Below are 22,020 nucleotides of genomic sequence, written 5' to 3'. Positions count from 1 at the left end.
TATTCCTAAAAACCCATTTGGTGCCTATAGTAGGATAATCACTAGGCCTAGGTACAAGATTCCACATTTGGCTTTTTTCAAATTGGTTAAATTTTTTTTGCATACCCAATATCCAATGATCATCTCCTAAGCCTTCATTTATGTTCTTGGGTTTAATATGAGATAGAAAAGCAACATAATTACACACATTGTAAGAAGATCTAATTCTTACCCCTTGAGTTAGATCACTAATAATTTCAACATCTTTGACATATCTCTTTTTTCTATGGTGATTTGGTTTTTTCTCTATATGTTATGGCTTCTCTTGAAACTCATCATCTTTCTTTTGAATGTTCTCCTCAATGTTATATGATGCATCATTGATATATTCTTAAAGTATACCTATATTATCATCATTAAGAGGCACTTTTCTCAAAGGTAGATTAGATTCATTAAAGATAATATGTCTAAACTTCTCAACAACTAATGTTCTTTTATTAAAGACACTATAGGCTTTTGAATTCAAAGAATATCCTAGAAAAATGTCTTTATCACTTTTTACATCAAATTTTCCAAGATCATCTTTTTCATTGTTCAATAAAAAAACATTTGCAACCAAAAGAATGAAAATAACTTATGTTAGGCCTTTTTCCTTTAAAAAGTTTATAGGGAGTTTTCTTCAAAATTGGCCAAATCATAGCTCTATTTATAATATAACAAGAGGTATTTATGGCTACCACCCAAAAATATCTAGGTAAATTATTTTCATAAAGCATAGTTCTAGACATTTCTTCTAAAGTTGTATTTCTCCTTTCTACTACCCTATTTTGTTGAGAAGTTCTAAGAGCAAAAAAATTATTGCTAACACCATTTTTACTACAAAACACATTAAAGCCAAGGTTTTTAAATTTTTTTCAATGATCACTCCTAATACTTAAAATTAAATAGCCTTTCTCATTTTGTATTTGCTTGCTAAAAGTGATGAATTTTTCCAAAGCTTCATTCTTTGAATGCTAAAAAAGAACCCATGTGAATCTAGTAAAATCATCAACAATAACAAAAAGATATTGTTTTCCACCATGATTTATTATCCTAGTAAGACCAAAAAAATCAATATGAAGTAGTTAAAAAGGTCTAGTAGTTGAAATACAATACTTAGGTTTGAAAGATATTTTTTTATGCTTTCTTTAAGCACATGCATTACAAACCTTATCATTTTCATATTTCAATTTTGGTAAACTAACCACCAAATCATTTTGAGAAAGTTTTAAAATTACATGCATGCTTGCATGTCCAAGTCTTCTATGCTAAATCCAACTTTCATTTTCTTTTTGAGCCATAAAACAAATATTTTTAGAAGAAAGATCATCTAGATGCATTACATAAATATATTTTTGATGATATCCAACAAAAAAAAGTTTGTTAGTTTTGATATTAATCACTTAACAACATATGAATTCAAACACAACTCTATGTCCTTTGTCACATAATTGACTAATACTAAGTAAGTTTTGCTTGAGTCCTTTTACAAGTAAAACATTTTCAATAGCAGTAAAAGAATTGTTACCAAAAGAGCCAATCCATTCAATTTGGCCTTTAAAGTTGTCACCAAATGTAACATCTCCTTCACTTTTAGCTTTTAAGTCTTTAAAAGGAGTCTTGTCTCTGGTCATATGTTTTGAGCATCCATTATCAAGGTGCCATGAATTATTTTTGCTTGAATTTCCTTTATAGTAATGCTCTTCCACCTTGGGTTCATTAAAAGCCATGAGACATAGATTGGCTACTTCTTTCTCATTTGATTTATCATCGAAGAAGTCATTATCAATCTATGTTGCAACCATTACTTTTTTCTTTGGCTTTGTCATGTTTTGCTTCTTGCACAAAGGACAATCAAATTTAATATGACCTAGTTTGTTGTATTCATAGCAAATAATCTAATCTTTTTCTCTTTTACTTGATTCTCTTTTGATTATTTCCTTTTATGGTCTTCTTCTACTTGAGGACTTGTTCATCTTCATGAACTTCTTGAATCTTTTTATAAACATGGCCATTTCATCATTTTCATCATCCTCTACTTGTCTAAGATTTTTTTCATCTTTTTAAAAGATTAATTTGAAAGCAATGCCACCTTTCTTGATTGGTTCTTATCCCCTTTTAAGCTTCATCTCATAGGTAAGGAGAGAACCTCTTAGTTTATCCAAAGAAAATGTGTGAGGATCTTTAGACTTTTCAATGGTAGACTCCCAACTCTTTGGTAGACTATCAAGAATTTTTTTTACCATCTCCACATTTGAGTAAGTCTGTTCAAGAGCTTTTAAACCATTAATTATGCTAGTGAAGTGGTTTGATATTTCACTAATTGTTTCATCTGATTTCATCTTGAATAACTCATAATCATAAGTAAGCATGCCAATTTTTATCTCTTTCACTTGATTCGTACCTTCATAAAGGATAGCCACTTTGTCCCAAATTTCCTTTGTATTTTTACATAAAAAACTCTATTGTACTCCCTAATGCATAAAAGAATGTATGCATTGCTTTAGCATTGAGTTAAGCCATCTTTATATCATTGACATTCCATTCACTCTTTTACTTAATCACCTCTTTACCATCCTCCACCTTCATTGGAATTTGAGAGCCATTTACAATGACTCTCCAAACTTTATAATTATTGGCTTGAATAAAAAATTTTATCCTAGTCTTCCAATAGGAGTAGCTGTCACTAACAAAGTGAATAAAAAATTTCATCCTAGTCTTTCTTAGCTTCACTTGCCAAGGAGTTTAACCCACTATGTGTTGAATGTTACAACCTTGCTTCTTAAACCTCTACGTAATCAACACCATAAACTCTTAAGGGTTATCCTCCCCCTTAAGCTCACAATCTCATAATATAATGTTTCTGAAGTATTTTGCAAACTTAAAAAACCTCTCCAAGGTTAGGTGTTTGCTAACTTAAAGTACAAAGCAATATTGGCAAAAAGATTAAGAGAAAAAGTCGTTACAATAAGGGATTTTCTTCACTTTTCTTTCTTTGAACTGGTTTAAATGCTTGAAGAAAATGATTAATGGAGGCAATAAGTTCTTTAGCTTTTCATACTATTGATTTACAGTGAAAGCCTTCATTTATATGTAAAAAGGAGTATACAGCCATTGTTTTGCATTTAATACTTCAAACTTGTAAAATATCATATAAGAAAATAACCATTGCAGCTTTCTGGGCATCAGGGGATCGATCCCCTCATGTAGGGGATCGATTGGGTCAATTATAGGAAACCCTATTTTATGCGTGAAAATGCCTACCCAATCGATCAGACAACATACTCGATCGATCAGGTAGCATACCCGATCGATCCTATACTTAGGTGATCGATCCCTTATTTAGGGGGATCGATCTTTTTTGTTGATTTTGAGCCAAATTTGCTTTTTGTACAAAAAATAGATCGATCCCTTTAAGACAGGATTGATCTGATCTGTTTCAAACCCTAACTAATCGATCCTTACAAAGAGGGAATCAATTGGTTCTTGATAAATTTTTAAAAGTTTAACTACTGAAAGAAAAATAAACCGATCCCTTTCGCCAAGAGATCAAATGGGTAAGGGAAAGGATCAATCACTCCCCTTAGGCGATTAATCCCTTATATCCAAAATATGCCATAAACCCATTTCATTTCCAGAATTTGTTTGTTTTAGTTCCTAAATGAGTTTTTGCAAGATAGAAGGCTACAAAAATGTTCAATTTGAGATTAAGAGAATTTGATTCAAGTTAGGCAAAGGTTTTTTTGTCAATTCAATGCTAACAATCTCCCCATTTTTGATATGATAAAACCAAGTGAAAAGTTTGCTTAAAAACATTTTTTCATTTGAAAAATAAACTCCCCTTGAATTTAAGCATAAAAAAAATTTTAAGCGATTTTAAACAACTAAGAACAAAGATATAATCATCAATGTCAATATCATTAAATAAGAATTTTTTATACCATCAATATCAAGATCATCAATCAAATAAGAATTTTTCATACCATGTCCTCTCCCTCTTTTTGTCATAGTGAAAAGGATAAAGTCAATCAAAGTAAGATGATAATTAATTCAAGGCCATACCAACTCAATTTCACAACTCAAGGTTATACTAATCTCAATGTCATATAATAATCAAGTAATATACCAATTTCACAAGCAAAATTTCAAAGTAATATAGCAAATGTCTTGATCAAGATTAAATGTATATTTCATGAATATAAATAGCAAATACCAAAGTTTGATAAGAAAACATAATGCAATTTTTTTTTTAAGGAAAAATTACAATATAAAAAAATAAAGATGTGGGAAAACATCTGAGGAATGGCATTAAGATGGATCATTAAGGAGAAGGTAGAGAATAAAGAAAATAAGAAAAGTGCTACCCTATTGGCTATTATGCATTCCAAATGAGTTCAATATCAGCTCTAACTTGAAGAACTTGGGAAACCAGCTCATGTTAGGTCATTTCCGTATTTTCCAATTTAGAATTCATAGTCCCAACCAGTAAGTGTAAACTATTTATTTGAAGCATAAGCATTTCTAAAGCTCTTTGGGTATCTAATAATGGGGTAGAAGATTCTCTTTAAGATGCATTAAGAATATCTAAAATATCATGCTCTTCTCCATCTTCTTGCACAACCTTAATTTCAGTTTTTCTAACCCTCAAACCTATTGTATTTTGAGTATATGCCATACTATGCAGAGTAAAATCACCAAGAATACTGAATGGATCATTGAACACAATATCTTTATCACCTTTAGTATTAATCCCTAATTTCTTCAAAAGGTTACTGATTGCAAACCCATAAACTAAGGTTTAGTCTCATTTTGTACTACCTTCATCATATCATTAAAAATAAATTGCACCAGATTGGGTTTTTCTTTATTTTTGATTTTATATATCCACCGGTAATCTTGTTTCCTAATTGTTGAATATTGAGTGCTAAAAGGTGCCAATACATGAATGACTATAAGGTGTAACAATCTATCATGCATTGAAAGCTTAGTAGCTTAGGTAGGAGCAACTCTTAAATTTTCATTTCCAAATATATCTTGAGCTAAATCTAGCATCTCACACCTAGTGTTTATGTCTCTCTTATCATTTAGCATAAAGACTTCAACAAATAATTGCTTATTAACTACAATTTTTGTACTCATCACATAGGTTTTGAATTTATGAAGATAATGTCTATTTGCAAACCCTTCAATTTCAATACAATTAACATTGTTATAGAACACCTTAACTAGATTCTCATACACAATTCCATCCATACACAAATAGTTCGACCAGCCAAATTCTTCAAATGTATGCAAATAATGGAACTTAATAGATTGTAAGAATTCAAGAAAGATTACCCTTCCATGCTTGACCTCTTTATAAGCAAAATGTGCTTCATATCTCTCCTCAAAATTAGGGTTTTGTAAAATTTTGATTGAATAAAGGGCTAATTGATAAACTAAAAACCTCCCTTAGAGGATTCCTCCTTATTCCAACATTTTTTTTAGTCTTTAGAGCCATGAAAACAATGGGATAGTTAGAATAGGTAGGCTTATGTGAAATTGATAAAGAAATTGGTGATTATAGGTGATAAGTAATAGAATATGTTTAACAGAGGTTAAAAAATTGAGTAAATGTGGTAGTTTCAAAAAGCTGATCAATTTTCTAGAGTAAGAAGAATGAGTGCAGATTTTTATGTGATTTGAAGATTTTTAAGGATGATTTTTGTAAGAAACCAAATAGAAATAAAGCAATTTGCAAAAAATTTTGGTTGAAAAAGATCAATTTTGAGAAAAAATGAAGTAAGAATTCTTAGGGTTTGAGAAAAAGGTATTTTGGGAAGAAGAAAAAGAGATGAAGGAGCTTGAATAGTCGACCAACGATGAGAAGGAACCTAATTTTAAGAGGACAAAATAGTGTGCATAAAGCAATTTATGCATGACCTGATTGATCAAGTGTAAAAAGGGATCAATTAGGTAGAGGTTAACCATGGTCCAATCAATCAAGTCCATAAGAGGAGATCGGCTCCCCAACGTTTTCCATTTAATTTGGCTACTAAATGAAAAATTGATCGATCAGGTGCAAGAAGGGATCAATCGGTTTGCCTGTAGCAATTTTTTTAATTTTAACTTAAAAACCATGCAACATGAACATTCAAATATGTATCGTACAATTTCAAATATAATTATACATAAGATTAAAAAAAATTCAAGATAAACACACATTTGATCAAATAAGGTAACAATATTCATCATGCCATGAATAAATTCATTTCAAGAAACATTCATCATACCAAGTTCACCTCTAATTATATTAAATCTACCCATATCAAGAGGTTTTGTGAAAATATTAGCTAATTGATGTAAGGTATCAACATATTCAAGCACAATATCACCTTTTTGAACATGATCTCTAATAAAGTTATGCCTAATTTCAATATGCTTGGTTCTAGAATGTTGAATTAGATTTTTGGTTAGATTGATGGCACTAGTATTACCACATTTAATGGGAATGTGATCCATGGTAATTTCAAAATCCTTTAATTGTTGCTTAATCCATAAAACTTAAGCACAACAACTACCAACTGCTACATATTCAGCTTCGGTTGTAGATTGAGCAACACTACTTTGTTTCTTGGAGAACCATGATACGAGCATATTCTAAAACAATTGACAAGTATCGAAAGTGCTCTTTCTATCAATTTTGCAACCACTAAAATTTGCATCAGAATAGGCATGCAAAACAAAAAATGAACCTTTTAGATACATAATCCTAGATTAAGAGTATCTTTTAGGTGTCAAAAAATTCTTTTAACAGTAGATAAATGTGATTCTCTAGGTGATGATTGAAATCTAGCACACACACACACTAAACATTATATTTGGTGTACTTGAAGTAAGATATAATAATGAACCAATCATAGACCTATATAATTTTAAATCAATACATTTACCCCATCCATCCTTGTCAAGCTTTGTTGAAGTGTTTATAGGTATTGAGCAAGGCTTTGATTCTTCCAATCCAAACCTTATGAGTAAATCCTTGATGTATTTGGCTTGATTGATGAAGCTACTATCTTTGTTTGTTTTACTTGTAATCCCAAGAAGAATGTAAGTTTTCCCATCATGCTCATTTCAAATTCACCTTGCATAGTTTTAACAAATTCTTGACAAAAAACTTCATTAGTAGCACCAAATATGATATCAGCAACATAAAATTGCACTATAAGAATATTTTTTTTTGTTTTAATAAAAAGTGCAGTATCAACCTTCCTTCTATTAAAACCATTTTCAATTAAAAATTTTGATAATCTTTCATACCAAGCTCTAGGAGCTTGTTTTAGACCATGTAAAACTTTTGTCAATTTATAAACATGATTTGGAAATTTAGAATTTTCAAACCAGAAGGTTGCTCTACATACACCTTTTCATTTATAAAATCATTTAAAAATGCACGCTTGACATCCATTTGAAAAACTTTGAAATTTTTGAAACATGTAAATACAAGCAACATTCTAATGGCTTTTAACCTTGCAACTGAGGCATAGGTTTCATCGTTATCAATTCCTTCCTCTTAACTATACCCTTGAGCTACCAACCCAGCTTAGTTTCTAACAACATTGCCATGCTTATCCATTTTATTCTTAAAAACTAATTTGGTACCTATAGTAGGATGATCACTAGGCCTAAGTACAAGATTCCACACTTAGCTTTTTTCAAATTGGTTCTATTCCTCTTATATAGCCAATATCCAATGATCATATCCTAAAGCTTCATCTATGTTCTTGGGTTTAATATAAGATAGAAAATCAACATAATTACATACATTGTAAGAAGATCTAGTTCTTACCCCTTAAGTTTGATCATCAATAATCTCACTATCTTTGACATATCTCATTTCTCTATGGTGATTTGGTTTTTTCTCTATAAGTTGTGGCTCTTCTAGAAACTCATCATCTTTCTTTTGAATATTCTCCTCAATGTCATGTGATACATCATTGATATATTCTTGAAGTAAACCTATATCATCATCATTAAAAGGCACCTTTCTCGGAGATGGGTTAGATTCATTAAAGATAACATGGATAAACTCTTCAACAACTAATGTTTTTTTTTTATTAAAGACTATATAGGCTTTTGAATTCAAAGGATATCCTAGGAAAATGCCTTTATCACATTTTCCATCAAAATTTTCAAGATTGTTTTTTCTATTATTCAAAACAAAACATTTGCAACCAAAAGGATGAAAATAACTTATGTTAGGACTTTTTCCTTTAAAAAGTTCATAGGGAGTTTTTTTCAAAATTAGCCTAATCATGACTTTATTTATAATATAATAAGAGGTATTATGGCTTCTAGCCAAAAATATTTAGGTAAAATATTTTCACAAAGCATGATTCTAGCCATTTCTTCTAAAGTCATATTTCTCTTTTCTACTACCCTATTTTGTTAAGGAGTTCTAAGAGTAGAAAAATTATGGTTAATACCATTTTCACTATAAAACACACTAAAGCAAAGGTTTTCAAATTCTTTTCTATGATCACTTCTAATACTAGAAATTGAATTACCTTTTTCATTTTGTATTTGCTTGATAAAAGTGATGAATTTTTTCCAAAGCTTCATTTTTTGAATGCAAAAAGAAAACCCATGTGATCTAAGAAAATCATCAATAATAACAAACCCATATTATTTTCCATAAAGACTCATTGTCCTAGTAGGACCAAAAAGATCAATATGAAGTAGTTAAAGACATCTAATATTTTAAATACAATGCGTAGGTTTGAAAGAGATTTTTCTATGTTTTCATTGAGCACACGCATCACAAACCTTGTCATTCTCATATTTCAATTTTCATAAACCAACAACCAAATCATTTTGAGCAAGTTTTGAAATTACATACATGCTTGCATGTCTAAGTCTTCCAAGCCAAATCCAACTTTCATTTTCTTTTTGAGCCACAAAATAAACATTTTTAGAGGAAAGATCTTCTAGATGCACTACATAAATATTTTCTTAATGATGTCTAATAAAAAAAAGTTTGTTAGTTTTGATATCAATCACTTGATAGCATATGGATTCAAACACAACTCTACGTCTTTTATCACATAATTGACTAATACTAAGTAAGTTTTGCTTGAGTCCTTTTACAAATTAAACATTTTTAATAGTAGTAAAAGAATTGTTATCGATGGAGCGAATCCCTTCAATATGGCCTTTAGAGTTGTCATCAAATGTAACATTTCCTCCACTTTTAGCTTTTAAGTTCTTGAAAAGAGTCTTGTCTCCGATCATATGTTTTGAGCATCCACTATCAAGGTACCATGGATTGTTTTTGCTTGAATTTGCTTTGTGGCAATGCTCTTTTGTCTTGGGCTCATCATGAGCCATAAGACATAGATTGGCTACTTTCTCCTGATTTGATTGATTAATGGAGAAGTCACTATCATTCCATGTTGTAACCATTGCTTTTTTCTTTGGTTTTGTCATGTTTTTTTTCTTTCACAAAGGATAATCAAATTTAAGATGTCCCAATTTATTACATTCATGGTAAATAATCCGATCTCTTTTTCTTCTACTTGATTCTTTTTTTATCATTTCCCTTTATGGTCTTCTTTTACTTGAGGACTTGTTTATCTTTATGAACTTCTTAAATCTTTTTGTAAACATGGCTATTTCTTAATCTCTATCATCCTTTTCTTGCCTAAGATTTTTTTCATCTTCTAAAAAGGTTGATTTAAGAGTAATGTCACCTTTCTTGATTGGTTCTTATCTTCTTTTGAGATTCTTCTCATAGGTAAAGAGAAAACCCTTTAGTTTATCCAAAACAATTATGTGAGGATCTTTAGACTCTTAAATGGCTGTCACTTTAGCTTTCTAGATCTTTGGTAAACTATTAAAAAATTTTTTCACCATCTTCATATTTGTGTAAGTCTTTCTAAGAGCCTTTAAATCGTTAATGATGTCAGTGAAGTTTGACATTTCACTAATGGTTTCATCTGATTTCATCTTGAATAACTCATAATCATAAGTGAGCATGCCAATTTTTATCTCTTCACTTGATTGGTACCTTCATGAGTGATAACCAACTTGCCCTAAATTTTTTTTGCATTTTCACACAAAAAAACTCTATTGTACTCATGAGGCCCTAATGCACAAAAGAGTGTATACATTACTTTAACATTGAGTTAAGCCATATTTATATCATTGACATCGTATTCACTCTCTTGCTTGATCACCTCTCTAACATTCACCATTTTCATTGGAATTTGAAGGCCATTTACAATGACTCTCCAAACTTCATAATCATTGGCTTGAATAAGCAATCTCATCCTAGTCTTCTAATAGGAGTAATTGTCACCAACAAAGAGAGGAGGTCTTACAATTAAATGGCTTTCACTTCTAAGAGATGTAGCAACTGTTTCATTAGCAATGAGACACACTTCTTGTTGCTCACTGTATTTGTTATAGCTTGAAGATGGTTGCTCCACATTGATCACCATATTTCTTTGAGCCATTTTTAAGATCACTCTTAGGTTATTAGACCTACAAAAAAATTACTAGCTCTGATACCAATTATTGGCTTAAAGACTTGAATTAAACTAAAAGGGGGGTGAATTGGTTGATAATAAAATTTTTAAAAATTAATACCCAATAAGCACAAATTTTGCAAAACAAATTTTCTATGCAAGTAAACATAATAAATGAAAGTAAACTAACAATCTTAAAAATAAAAGATAGAGATAGAGAATTGGATGCCAAGATTTATTAAGGTTCGATTCTTCTTTTAAACACTTACGTCCTCTCCCTTAGCCTCACTTGCTAAGGAGTTTAATCCATTATATGTTGAAAGTTATAACCTAGCTTCTCAAAGCTCTACACAATCAACACCATAAACTCTTAAGGGTTATCCTACCCTTTAAGATCACAATCTCACAATATAAAGTTTTTGAAGTATTTTGCAAATTTAAAGAACCTCTCTATAGTTGAATGTTTGCTAACTTGCAGTACAAACCAATTTTGACAAGAGGATTAAGAGAAAAAGCTAATATAATAAGGGATTTTCTACACTTTTCTTTCTTTAAACTGGTTTTAATGCTTGAAAAAGATGGTTGGTGGAGGTAATAAGTTTTCTTAGCTTTTCATAATCTTGATTTATAGTGGAAGGCTTCATTTATATGTAAAAAGGAATAAATAATCGTTGCTTTGCATTTAATACTTCAAACCTGTAAAATATCAGACAAAAAAATAGCCATTAGGGTTTTCTAGGCATCAGTGGATCGATCCTCTCATGTAGGGGATCGGTTAGGTCAATTATAAGAAACCCCATTTTATGCATGAAAACACCTACCTAATCGATCCTATGTTTAGATGATTGATCCCCTATGTGGAAGGATCGATCTCTTTTATTGATTTTGAGCCAATTTTACTTTCTATATAAAAAGAAAAGATTGATCCCTTTAAAAGGGGATCGATCAGGTATGTTTCTAACCCCAACCAATCGATCCTTACAAGGAGGGGATCGATTGGTTCTTAATAAATTTCTAAAAGTTTGGCTACTAAAAGAAAAATGGATTGATCCCTTTGGCCAACGGATCGATCAGGTAAGGGAGGGGATGGATCCTTCCCTTAAAGAATCGATCCTTTTTATCCAAAACATACCATAAACCCATTTTGTTTCTAGAATTTGTTTATTTTAGTTCCTAAATGAGTTTTGGCAAAATAAAAGGGTGAAAAAATGTTCAATTTGAAACAAGAGAATTTGATTCAGTTTTTTCTTTTTTTTATCATTTTTTCAAAAAGATCTAACCATAAAAGAGTTTTACTCTTAAAAACACTAAGGATCTTCACTTTTTTTTTTGTTAACAAGCTTCTCAAACTTTGCCTCCAGTGTGGAGGTGATCCTTAATTAGAATTTCTTCCAAAAAAATTTTTAATAGGCTCAAGTGGGGTAATAAAAGATAATTTTTACTCTTTCTGTGAAGGGTAGAAAAAATATAGCCATTTCTTATCTTAAACATTAATACTTTCAATCAAGAATTTTTATTGACTAAAAACAAAGGTCACGTACTATATTAGTTTCATCTTTCAATAATTAAAATCTTTGCCAAACTTATCTTCTTTTATTTAGTAATCTCAATAAATCAATCATATCAACATGAATGATATTTTAAAAATTGAATCCTGAATTGTTATCATGATTATTTGAACATTCATTATTTGAAATTTAAGAATAGATATAGAAAAAGTATAAGAAGGTAAAAGCATATAATATGATTCACACGAAAGAGAAAATGATGTAAAATAAGATGAATCTTAGTACATAAAAGAGATAATTCTTCTAAAAAAATCTTAAAATGACAAGCAGTTTCAATCAACGTTTTCATATCCTTCCTAAAATTATGCCTCTAGATGATCGGACAAAGTGTTTTTATTGGCATTTATCTCATTTAATTCATCGAAACTCATTAAGCCTACTAGGATCAAACTTTACTTTTTATGCTTGAAAGCAAGATAGGTCTCTATAGAGTTACCCATATTCCCATTATGGTAATCACATGTGCCATTAACATTATACCATTTGGGATAGGGTGACTTCAATGGTTCTAAATAAACTAAAAATACTAGGTTATTCTTGACTAATTTGAGAATAGCTCAGTATAGTTTATAGATACAGGATCAACGTGAGCATTTTTTTGTTATAACTAGATCTCCTCGAACCACTTGCTTGGTTGTTAAGCCTTGAAATTGGTGTAGTGACAGGACTACACCCATATACAGGTGTTTGAAAGGCTGGTTGGTAAGCAAGTAAGTAAGTTAGTTATGGAGTAGGTTTGTAAAAAACTTGTGCAATACTATTAATAGTAATGTAATAAGTAGGATGAATAGGTTATGGATATAAAGCATAATTTCTGAACTATTGCCCCTTAAAACTCATAACATGTGCTTCAACTTTTTTCTTTTTAGGTATCTCACCTTTTTTTATACCGTTGGCTTTTCTTTCCTCAAACTTACCACTCTTAATGGTATTTTCAATAATCTCTCTTAAGATCACCATATCAATAAAGTTTTTTGTTATGTTCCCTATCATCTTCTCAAAATATAGTGCCTTCAAGGTGTTAATAAATGGTATTGTACTACTTTTTTTTAGTCAAAGGTGGTTAAACTTGAACATTCATATCCTTTTATTGTTGGACATATTCTTTGAAGGATTTTATTACCTTCTTTTCCATGCATTGTAAAGAAAGGTAATCAAGGACCAAGTCAATAATGTAGCAATACTAATTAATAAATGCTCGAATGAGCTCTTTCCAAAAATGGATGCAAGTTTAATCTAACTGGACATGCCACCTTATAGGTGAGCCAGTAGAGCTAACTTTGAATACATGTATTAACAACTTTTTATCACTGATGTAGGTAATCATCTTTTGATAGTATATGGTGACATGTATGATTGGACACTTAATACCATCGTACTTATCAAACTTTAAAACTTTAAATTTCATAGGAATCACAACATTTGAAACCAAGCAAAGGCCAGCAGCATCTATGAAGCCATAATGTCTATCCTTTTGACTGCCCGTAATCTCTCTTCTAGTAGGTTCATCTTCTATTTAGACTTTGAATCCTCTAAACTTTCAACCGCCATTAATTTTAGCTTTTCATTTTCCTTTAGGTCATCTAAGTTGGGGACTAGGACTAGAACTAGTTTAGTTGCCCTTTTTGTGAAAAAAAAATTAGCAAAACTTTGAAACTACCCCTGAGTGGATGCAAACGGCATATTAAGATAGGGTATCTTACAAGGAATATGAACTATTGTGGTGGAATACTTTAATTGGACTAGGCCTGATATAGGTCATACCTAAAAGGGAAAAAAAAGTCAATGACATTTGGTGATCGATGATCTTGAGGGTTGGAATGTTTTTCCACAGCCTTCCCTTATTCAACTTATTCAATGCCTTTAGGATTTTATTTAGCTCCCCTTTAATTTCTTAGGTATTCTACTCCTTCATTAATAACAAAGCTTAGGTGTAGAGCTAGTATTATACATATGCAAGTGAATAACAGATATGAAAAATAATAATAATAATAATAATAAATAAATAAATAAAATACAGACAAAAAAAAATTTTATTAAATTAGGCTTGGATAACCAGAAATCATTTACTGGCCTAACTTTCAACTATCCCCAGTTGAGTCACCAAATTATCATAATGTATGGATCCATAGATCCATCGCTAGGTATAGACTTAAGAAGTCATCACCAATATTTTTTTTATCTAGGTGCAATTGGCCAACTAACTGAATCTGTCCCATTTTAAAAAAAAGTTTCAAACTCAACTTAGGTATCTTTAAATGGTAGATTCTAGTCTACGAAATCAGATTTAGGTTTAGGAGTATGATTATACATGATGAAGCTTATAGCACCCTCACAGTGCCCTCCTAAAAGATGAGACCAATTTGATTTTAAGTTATTTAAGCCTTAAACATCTCTATAAGTTACCAAATAATTTAATTATTTAAAAATAATATTAAAATTACTATAATAGTTCAACAAAAATTTAGGATAATTTTTTCACCTTAAGAGTATTTATGAAGAACAATGCCTTACTCTGAGAGGCTCCATTATCAGATTCATTTACCTTTTTGTAAAAACTTTTATTTGTGATACTGAGATCTAGAGTTTTGGTATTGAAAATTCTTATATAAATTCTCCAATATGTTAGTAAAATTTAGAAAAGATTTTCTCACTTAAGAATTCACATAGAGATTGCTATTTACAACACTCTTAATAATTCTATCAATGGAGATTCAAAATCTAATTTTTATAAAAAATAATTTATTTTTAAAAATATCTTCCAATATGTTGATAAGTTTTTTGTCAAAGATTATCCTCCAATATATTAGTAAGATTTTATGAAAATTATTTTTTCACAAAAATTAGATTATGAAATTCTCCAATAATTTGGTAGAATTCATAAAAAAAAAAAACTTTAATCCATAAAAATCCTCCAATAATTTAATAGGATTCATAAATTTATTTTTAAAACCCTATTTTTAGTCTGAGAAAAAAATTCAATTAAAATAAAACAAAAATTATCATACAAATGATATCATACAATAATATAATATATCATACAACAAATCATATAGTAAAATATTAGGCAAAATATAAAATATCATACAGATATTAATTAATCATGCAAATATAAGTCACACAAAATCATGTAATCAAATATAATCGTATAAATAAATATATTAATAATCATGTAATTAAATATATTAATAATCATACAATCAAATTAAATATAATCATACAAATACATTATTAATCATATCATGCAATAAATATAAAATCATATTATGCAAATATATTGTAAAATCATGCAAAATATATATTATAATTAATGTCAAAGTTTTTTTTATCCTACTTAACTCAATCACAATTAAAATAAATAAAATAATAAAACAAAATATAAATATGAAAAAATTAAAAAATATAAAACAAAAAAAAAATAAAACTAAAAATAAAATAAAAAAGAAAAGATAACCTTGCGATCATGTCGGATCCTAAGCGGATAGGCACGCAAGCTGTCAGTAGGTCAATTGGGTTCACACAGGTCAAAGCTTTTTCCAAAATAGCATCATTCCTATGTTGCATAAAAGCCAAAAAATTCAGCTAACCCTCAAATGGTTATTTTCCTTTCTCTCTCTCTAGAAAAATTCTCTCTACCTTTTCTCTAAAAGCCCCAAATAAAAAATTTAACTAGCCACCTTTAACCTAATTTTAGGAGCTGAGAAATTCAATCGACGTTCAAAAAGTTCAAACTTTCCCAAAAAACTTCAAGAACCTAGATTTCGACCACCATGAAACCAACCCCTTTGGCCATTGTATATTCCACCCAAAAATTCAAACTTCATCGAAAAATTCAAACCTAAATTCACAAAATATAAAAAAAAAAAAATAGAAAAACAAACCAAGCCCAGAAATTTAAAGGATCAAACCAAAAATCCCATAAAAATTCCCAAAACTCTCTAAAATCCAAAATTGAAACCAAAAAAAGGAAATCCAAACACCAATCCCGTGATTTAGTTTCTTATTTGCCAAATTTTAATTTATGGGACTAATGCCAAGATATTTCCATGATTTCTTGGATTTCAAACACATTTATAAAGTTTCCCTCGATTTTCTATTTTATCAATTTCAACACGTTTCTCTTTCTTTTTTTCTTTTCATCTTTGGCCAAAATTAAAAAATAAAATCACAATTAAAATCCAAAATCATACTTGAAATTAAAATTTAAATTTAAATCAAAATCAACATTTAAATTAAAATTGTGGGCTTTTACCCATTTGGGCCTGAAGTTTTCTAATCAAAACCTAATTTACAGTTGAAAGCCCATTTCAACCTTAAAAATTTCATGGACAAAATAAAGTGTCTACAATTATATTTTTAACTCCCTAATATTTAGGTTGAATTAAAAATATTGATCTTTCACATAAAAGATTCACATGAATTTTTTAATACTAAAATAATATTCTTTCACAAAATATAATTATTTGAATCCTCTCTAATATCTAGATAGGGTCTCTAAAATTATTTTATTTTATTTTTACTTAGACATATTCTTTTATTTTTTATTTCTAAAAAAATGACTTACATATTCATCTTTACCTTAAAAAAATAAAATACATGTAATAATTTACAACACAAACCCAAAGTTTATAGAAAATAAAATATCTCATTTGGACTTTGAATTGAAGCTTAAGAGAAAGTCAAATGGCCCAAGTAAGGTAGACTTTTGGGTCAGACTTGAATCGAGTCAGGTTAAGCAATTATAGTTGGGTCAGTTGGCAGGTCGGGTCTGGGCTCTACTCCTATTTTTCTTTTTCTTTTTTATACTATAAATGTCAAACCTTTTTCTTAATTCATTTGATCTCTTCCTAAAAAAAAATTCTCATTCCCTTTAGAATAAATAAAGCACCACCCTTAAATTCAATTTCTTATCATGCCAGTCATCGCCACCCACCACTATCTACCAATTTCATTTTTAGTCCAAATATTCATAGTAGCTTCGTCTCGATCACCTCATTGCCATCCTAACCTCAGATTTTCCTAAATCGCCCCATAAAGCCTTAGATCTACCTTTAAAGCTGTGATCAAAACACCTTAAAATCTTGAGTTTTGCCACCCTTACGGGCCCCTACTCTTAGTATGTTCATCCCTAATCTTTAATCTCCGTCCTTGTGAAATTTGAGCACCCAAAACCTCCTTTTAGATCAAAACCTTTCTTCTATTTATTTTTAAGTTCTTTGTTGTTGCCTTTTTTTTTTTTTTTTGGTCTTTGACTAAGGTTACACCTTGAAAAGAGAACTATGGATTTTTTTTTCTTTTTCTTATGCCTTTTTTTTATTCTCGAAAAAGAAATAATGGATTAGATAAGAGTGAAAGATTTAGGCATAGGTTTTGATGGTTGGTTTTAGTGGGTTTTGGGCAAAGGATTATACCTTAGTTGCTAGTGTGTTTTAGACTTTGTGGTGGTAATGACAATAAGAGAAAGAAAACTTGGGTTACTTAGGTGGATTGGCCATGAAACAGTTTTGGTAAGGGGTTGTGATTGCTACCAATTGGTTGCATGTGTCGTGGAGTAGTTACGGTGGAGGTTTAATGGTAGAGGATGGTGCTCAAGCATAAAGAATGGGTGGCTCATGAGAATTTTTTTAACAGTCTTTTGCTCTCCCTCCATGGTGGAATTTATAAAACAAGGGCAAGCAGTAAGGGACAACAGGGAGAATAGCAAATCATAGAGACAAGGGAAATGAGGTAGCTAGCAGGGGAAGAGAGATTGGCAAGGTGGTTGGCAGGGGGTTGGTGGGGTAGCTGGCAGGTGATAGGTAGAGTGGCTAGTAGGATGGCATCGTGCACGACACCACCATCTCAGTCTCTTTTTCTTTAATTTTGTTTATTTTTTTGTATTCTTCATTTAATTCATCAAAATTATGATATAATTGAAATTGGATCTTAAAATTAAATTTGGGCTCACAATTGATCTTTTGGAGTTTAAGCCTAATCGACTAAATCTAAATTGAATTGGACTTTACTTCATGCAAAACGATACAAAATAATTAATCTAAAACAAAAATCAAGATAACTTAATAAAATTAACATGTTTGAATTGATTTAAATAAGTATATTTGAATCAAAATTAAAATCAAACATGATTGAATTATTTTAGATAAAATTAAGTGTTTTGAAGAATCCTTAACAAATTTTAGATTGTGATTAAAAAAACTAATTATATGAATATTTTACAGACTAAAATCAAGTTAAAAGATAACGATGTGATATTCTCTTTAGTTCCCATGAACTATAGTTATTTCCTTTTTTTTTTCTAAAAAAAGGGGCAGAACTTAGATTAATTGATTTCTTTATTGGAGTCGGAATCAACTTGGTTCTACATTGAAAAAAAAAAGATCAAAAGAAAAATGGCATCGTTCCTTAATTTTGTCCTATAAAGATTGACTTGGTACTTTCTAAGTTCTAACTATATTTTTAGAAAATAAATACTGCTTTTTTTTTTCAGTTTATACTTTCACAGGGGATGCCATATGCAAAATGTGATGAACATGGATATATATTAGATCAAATTCTTTGAGCATGACTACAATAAAGAATTAATACTTATCCTTTTAATTAAATATTGGTTCAAATTGCTAGCCAATCTTTTTCTTTGGTTCTTTTCCCATGATGCTGCTAATTCCTTTTCGACTTAAATTTAAAATCAATTTAATATTGACTTAAAATAGAAATCAAAGTCTTGCAAATAAAAAAAGCATAAATAATATATTAATGGGTGATTAAGAAAAAGTGACAAGAATATGTTGAATGCACCACTATAGGGTTTGCTTAATCCCACTGTACCTAAAATATTCAATTTCCTTTCACACTTTTTCTTGTCTCTCAACTCTCTTTTGGAATTAGAGAAGGATTATAGTAGCTCACTTTGCCTTTCATGGTCCTTATTAGTCCTTTGCCAAAATCCCATAATGCTAAAAGAAAAAATAGGACAATTTATAGCAAAAGAAAATGTAAAACTTTACGTACCTTACAATAATCTAAGCAAAGAAACAATATAAAAAAAAAAAGAAAATATATATTTTACATGAAATATATATATATTTTTTACATGAAATATAAAATAAAATTCCTTAGGGGACAAACCTAAGAAATAAATGTCCATTCGATCGTGACACATCCACCCATAAGCCTCCCCCACCAAGACCAACTTTTCTTTTTAATGTTTTTGGCTTGAAATGCCATTATTTTGTTCATAATAATAAACTATTATTTTATTGTTACCAAGTTCCACCTAGGGTTTCCTTTCTTTTTCAAAACATGCATGGCCACTAATATTTTTTTGGGGCACTGTAATAATAATAATAAAAAAAAAAAACAAACATAAAAAATATTGAAGCTTACTTAGTCAGAAAAAAAAATTATGTTTTAATCCTAAAAAAATTTAATAAAACAAAAAAAAAAAAGTGGGGTGAAAGAACAAAATAAATAAACAAACAAACCCATAAGCTTTCCTTTTATCTTTTTGGGTTAACTTTATAAATATATTTTGTGGTTAAGGCTGAAATGACATTGTCCCTTTGATATTTAAAATGTAACATTTAACTACTCTATGATTTATTTTATTTTTTTATCTAAAATTTTTTTTTTTTTCATCTAAATTCATATTCTCTCTCTAAAACCCAACTAATTCCCTCTCTAAACTCAAACCAATCTATAAACAATAACCTTCGAACCACCAAAATCTCCTCACCACAATCATCATTACAAATTCACATCACCAACAGACTTCATCTTTAACTCATTCAATGCCTTTTTAGAACTTGGCATACCTCCATCGTCACAACCGCTATCAACCAATACTGATCGCCACCGTCAATCGTCCACTAATTCGACCGTATACCCAAAAACTATTTCTCTAAAAATGCTTTGATCTCTTCAGTTTTCAACTGAATAGATTTTTAAATTTTTGATTGTGTATACCTATGAAGTTGTTTGCTTAAACAAAATATGTTTGTTTTGGTTGCCAGGCAGTTTTAGGCTTTTGTTATTGGATATGGAGACTTAGTAAAGATATATGCTATTGATTTCTTTGTAGTTGAGGTTGAATTGGTGGTGACACTGAACAACTGGGGTAATGATTGTGACTAGTTAAGGCAGAGAGTATGAATTTTTAAATAGGAATAATGAGTTTTTGGAGAGAGATTATGAATATTTAGAGAGAGTATGAATTCAGTTAAATCTTGTGGTGATATGAATTTGTAATTATGGTGGTTATGTGAAGGTTCTAGTGGAATAAATGTTGTTGTTTATGGATTAATTTGGGTTTAGAGAGAGAATTGGTTTGATTTTAGAGAGAGAAAATAAATTTTTAGAAAGAGAATATGAATTTTTAAAAAGAGAGTACGAATTAAAATGAAAGAAAAATTAAAGAAAAAAACAAAAAGTAACAAATTTAAATAAAAAATAATTTAACAAATCATAGGTAATTAAATGTCACATTTTAAACCTTAAGAGTACTTTTATTTCAGCTTTAATCACATAATATATTTATAAAATCAACCCTATTTTTTTCCATTCTTTCCTCAATTTCTTTTTCTTTTTTTTTTTCTCTGCAACTCACCTGTTTTAACGTGACTCTCCACCATGTCTCCAAAAGATAGAAAGCTCAAGCTCACACGATGGTTTTCTCATCTGTCCTAATCTATCTAGGTCCACCCAATTGGCAACAGGTAATGTTTTTTTTTTCAGTATTTTTTACCCATTTTTTTCTTTTCTTTTCCTTTCCTAGCTAGCTTTTTCTCCAAAAAAGCCAAATGAAGATAAATAATATTCCTACTCTTTTCCAATCTTCTCTTGAAAATGCCATTGATTTGATTTTCTTCTTTTTTTTTTTTTCCTTTTCTCTTTATGTATATGTTGAATTCTGCAGCCACCAACTCATCAGCAACCTGGTGTTATTACTAGTGAGAATCATCATAATCCTCAGCTTCCACCACCAACACCACCTGGGGGTGGTGCAGGCGGTACTAGGCCTGTTTCAATGACGGAACGAGCCAGGCTAGCCAAGATACCACAGCCTGAGGCAGCTCTCAAGTGCCCTCGATGTGAATCAACAAATACTAAATTTTGTTATTTCAAAAATTACAGCCTTTCACAGCCTCGCCACTTTTGCAAAACCTGTAGACGATACTGGACTAGAGGAGATGCTTTAAGGAACGTGTCGGTTGGTGGTGTTTGTCGAAGAAACAAAAGGATCAAAAGAAGTAATCTATCAAAGTCTTCATCAGTAGTATCAGACCGCCAAACCGGGTCAAGCTTATCTTCAAGGACACTTGGTTCTAATAGTTGCACTGATATTTTAGGCCACATGAACCCTGCACCGCCACATTTGCCTCTGTTGTCCCCTTTACAACATCTCGGTGACTTTAATTCTGGTGATGTTGGGATAAATTTTGGGAGAATTCAGGTTCAGGTGGCGGCGACAGGCGGCAGAACAAGTGCTACTAACATGGATTTTCAACTAGCTCAAGTGGTTGTGGGTAGGGCTGTAAACGAGCCGAGCTGAGCCGAATAGTGAGAAGCTCGAGCTCGACTCATAACTCGGGGTTTGATATTCGGTTCGAGCTCGATCGAGTTTTATTTTTCAAGCTCGAGTTCGATTCGTGATTGAATTCGAGTTATTCAAGTTCGCTCGATTAAGCTCGATTAATATGTAAAAATAAGTTCGATTCGTATTCTCAATAAGAGTTCGATTATTCATGCTCGAAGTCGAACTCGGACTCGAAATATTTTATTAATTAAAATAATAAAAATATATTTAAATATAAAAGCTCGATTAGGCTCGCGAGCTACTCGAATCAGATATAAGAATACTCGAATTCGGCTCGATCGATAAGTCGAGCTACTCGAGCTCGAACTCGACTCGACAATAATCGAACCGAATTCGA

The 22,020-nt window shown here is 30.4% G+C and overlaps 1 protein-coding gene across 1 annotated transcript; it reads left to right on the top strand.

The window, feature by feature from the left end:
• Window positions 1-20,993: 20,993 nt before the first annotated feature.
• On the top strand, window positions 20,994-21,825 carry LOC111295353 (dof zinc finger protein DOF3.6-like; the record flags this gene model as incomplete). Its single annotated transcript, XM_089742976.1, has 1 exon — window positions 20,994-21,825. A coding segment is annotated over one exon (645 nt), but the record flags the coding sequence as incomplete, so codon positions are not given.
• Between the last annotated feature and the right edge of the window lie 195 nt (window positions 21,826-22,020).

The sequence above is a fragment of the Durio zibethinus genome, chromosome 14 (assembly GCF_047325235.1).
Source record: "Durio zibethinus cultivar Kanyao isolate XHJ-2024 chromosome 14, ASM4732523v1, whole genome shotgun sequence".
Lineage (NCBI taxonomy): Eukaryota > Viridiplantae > Streptophyta > Magnoliopsida > Malvales > Malvaceae > Durio > Durio zibethinus.
This window is presented reverse-complemented; position numbering and strand designations above follow the sequence as displayed.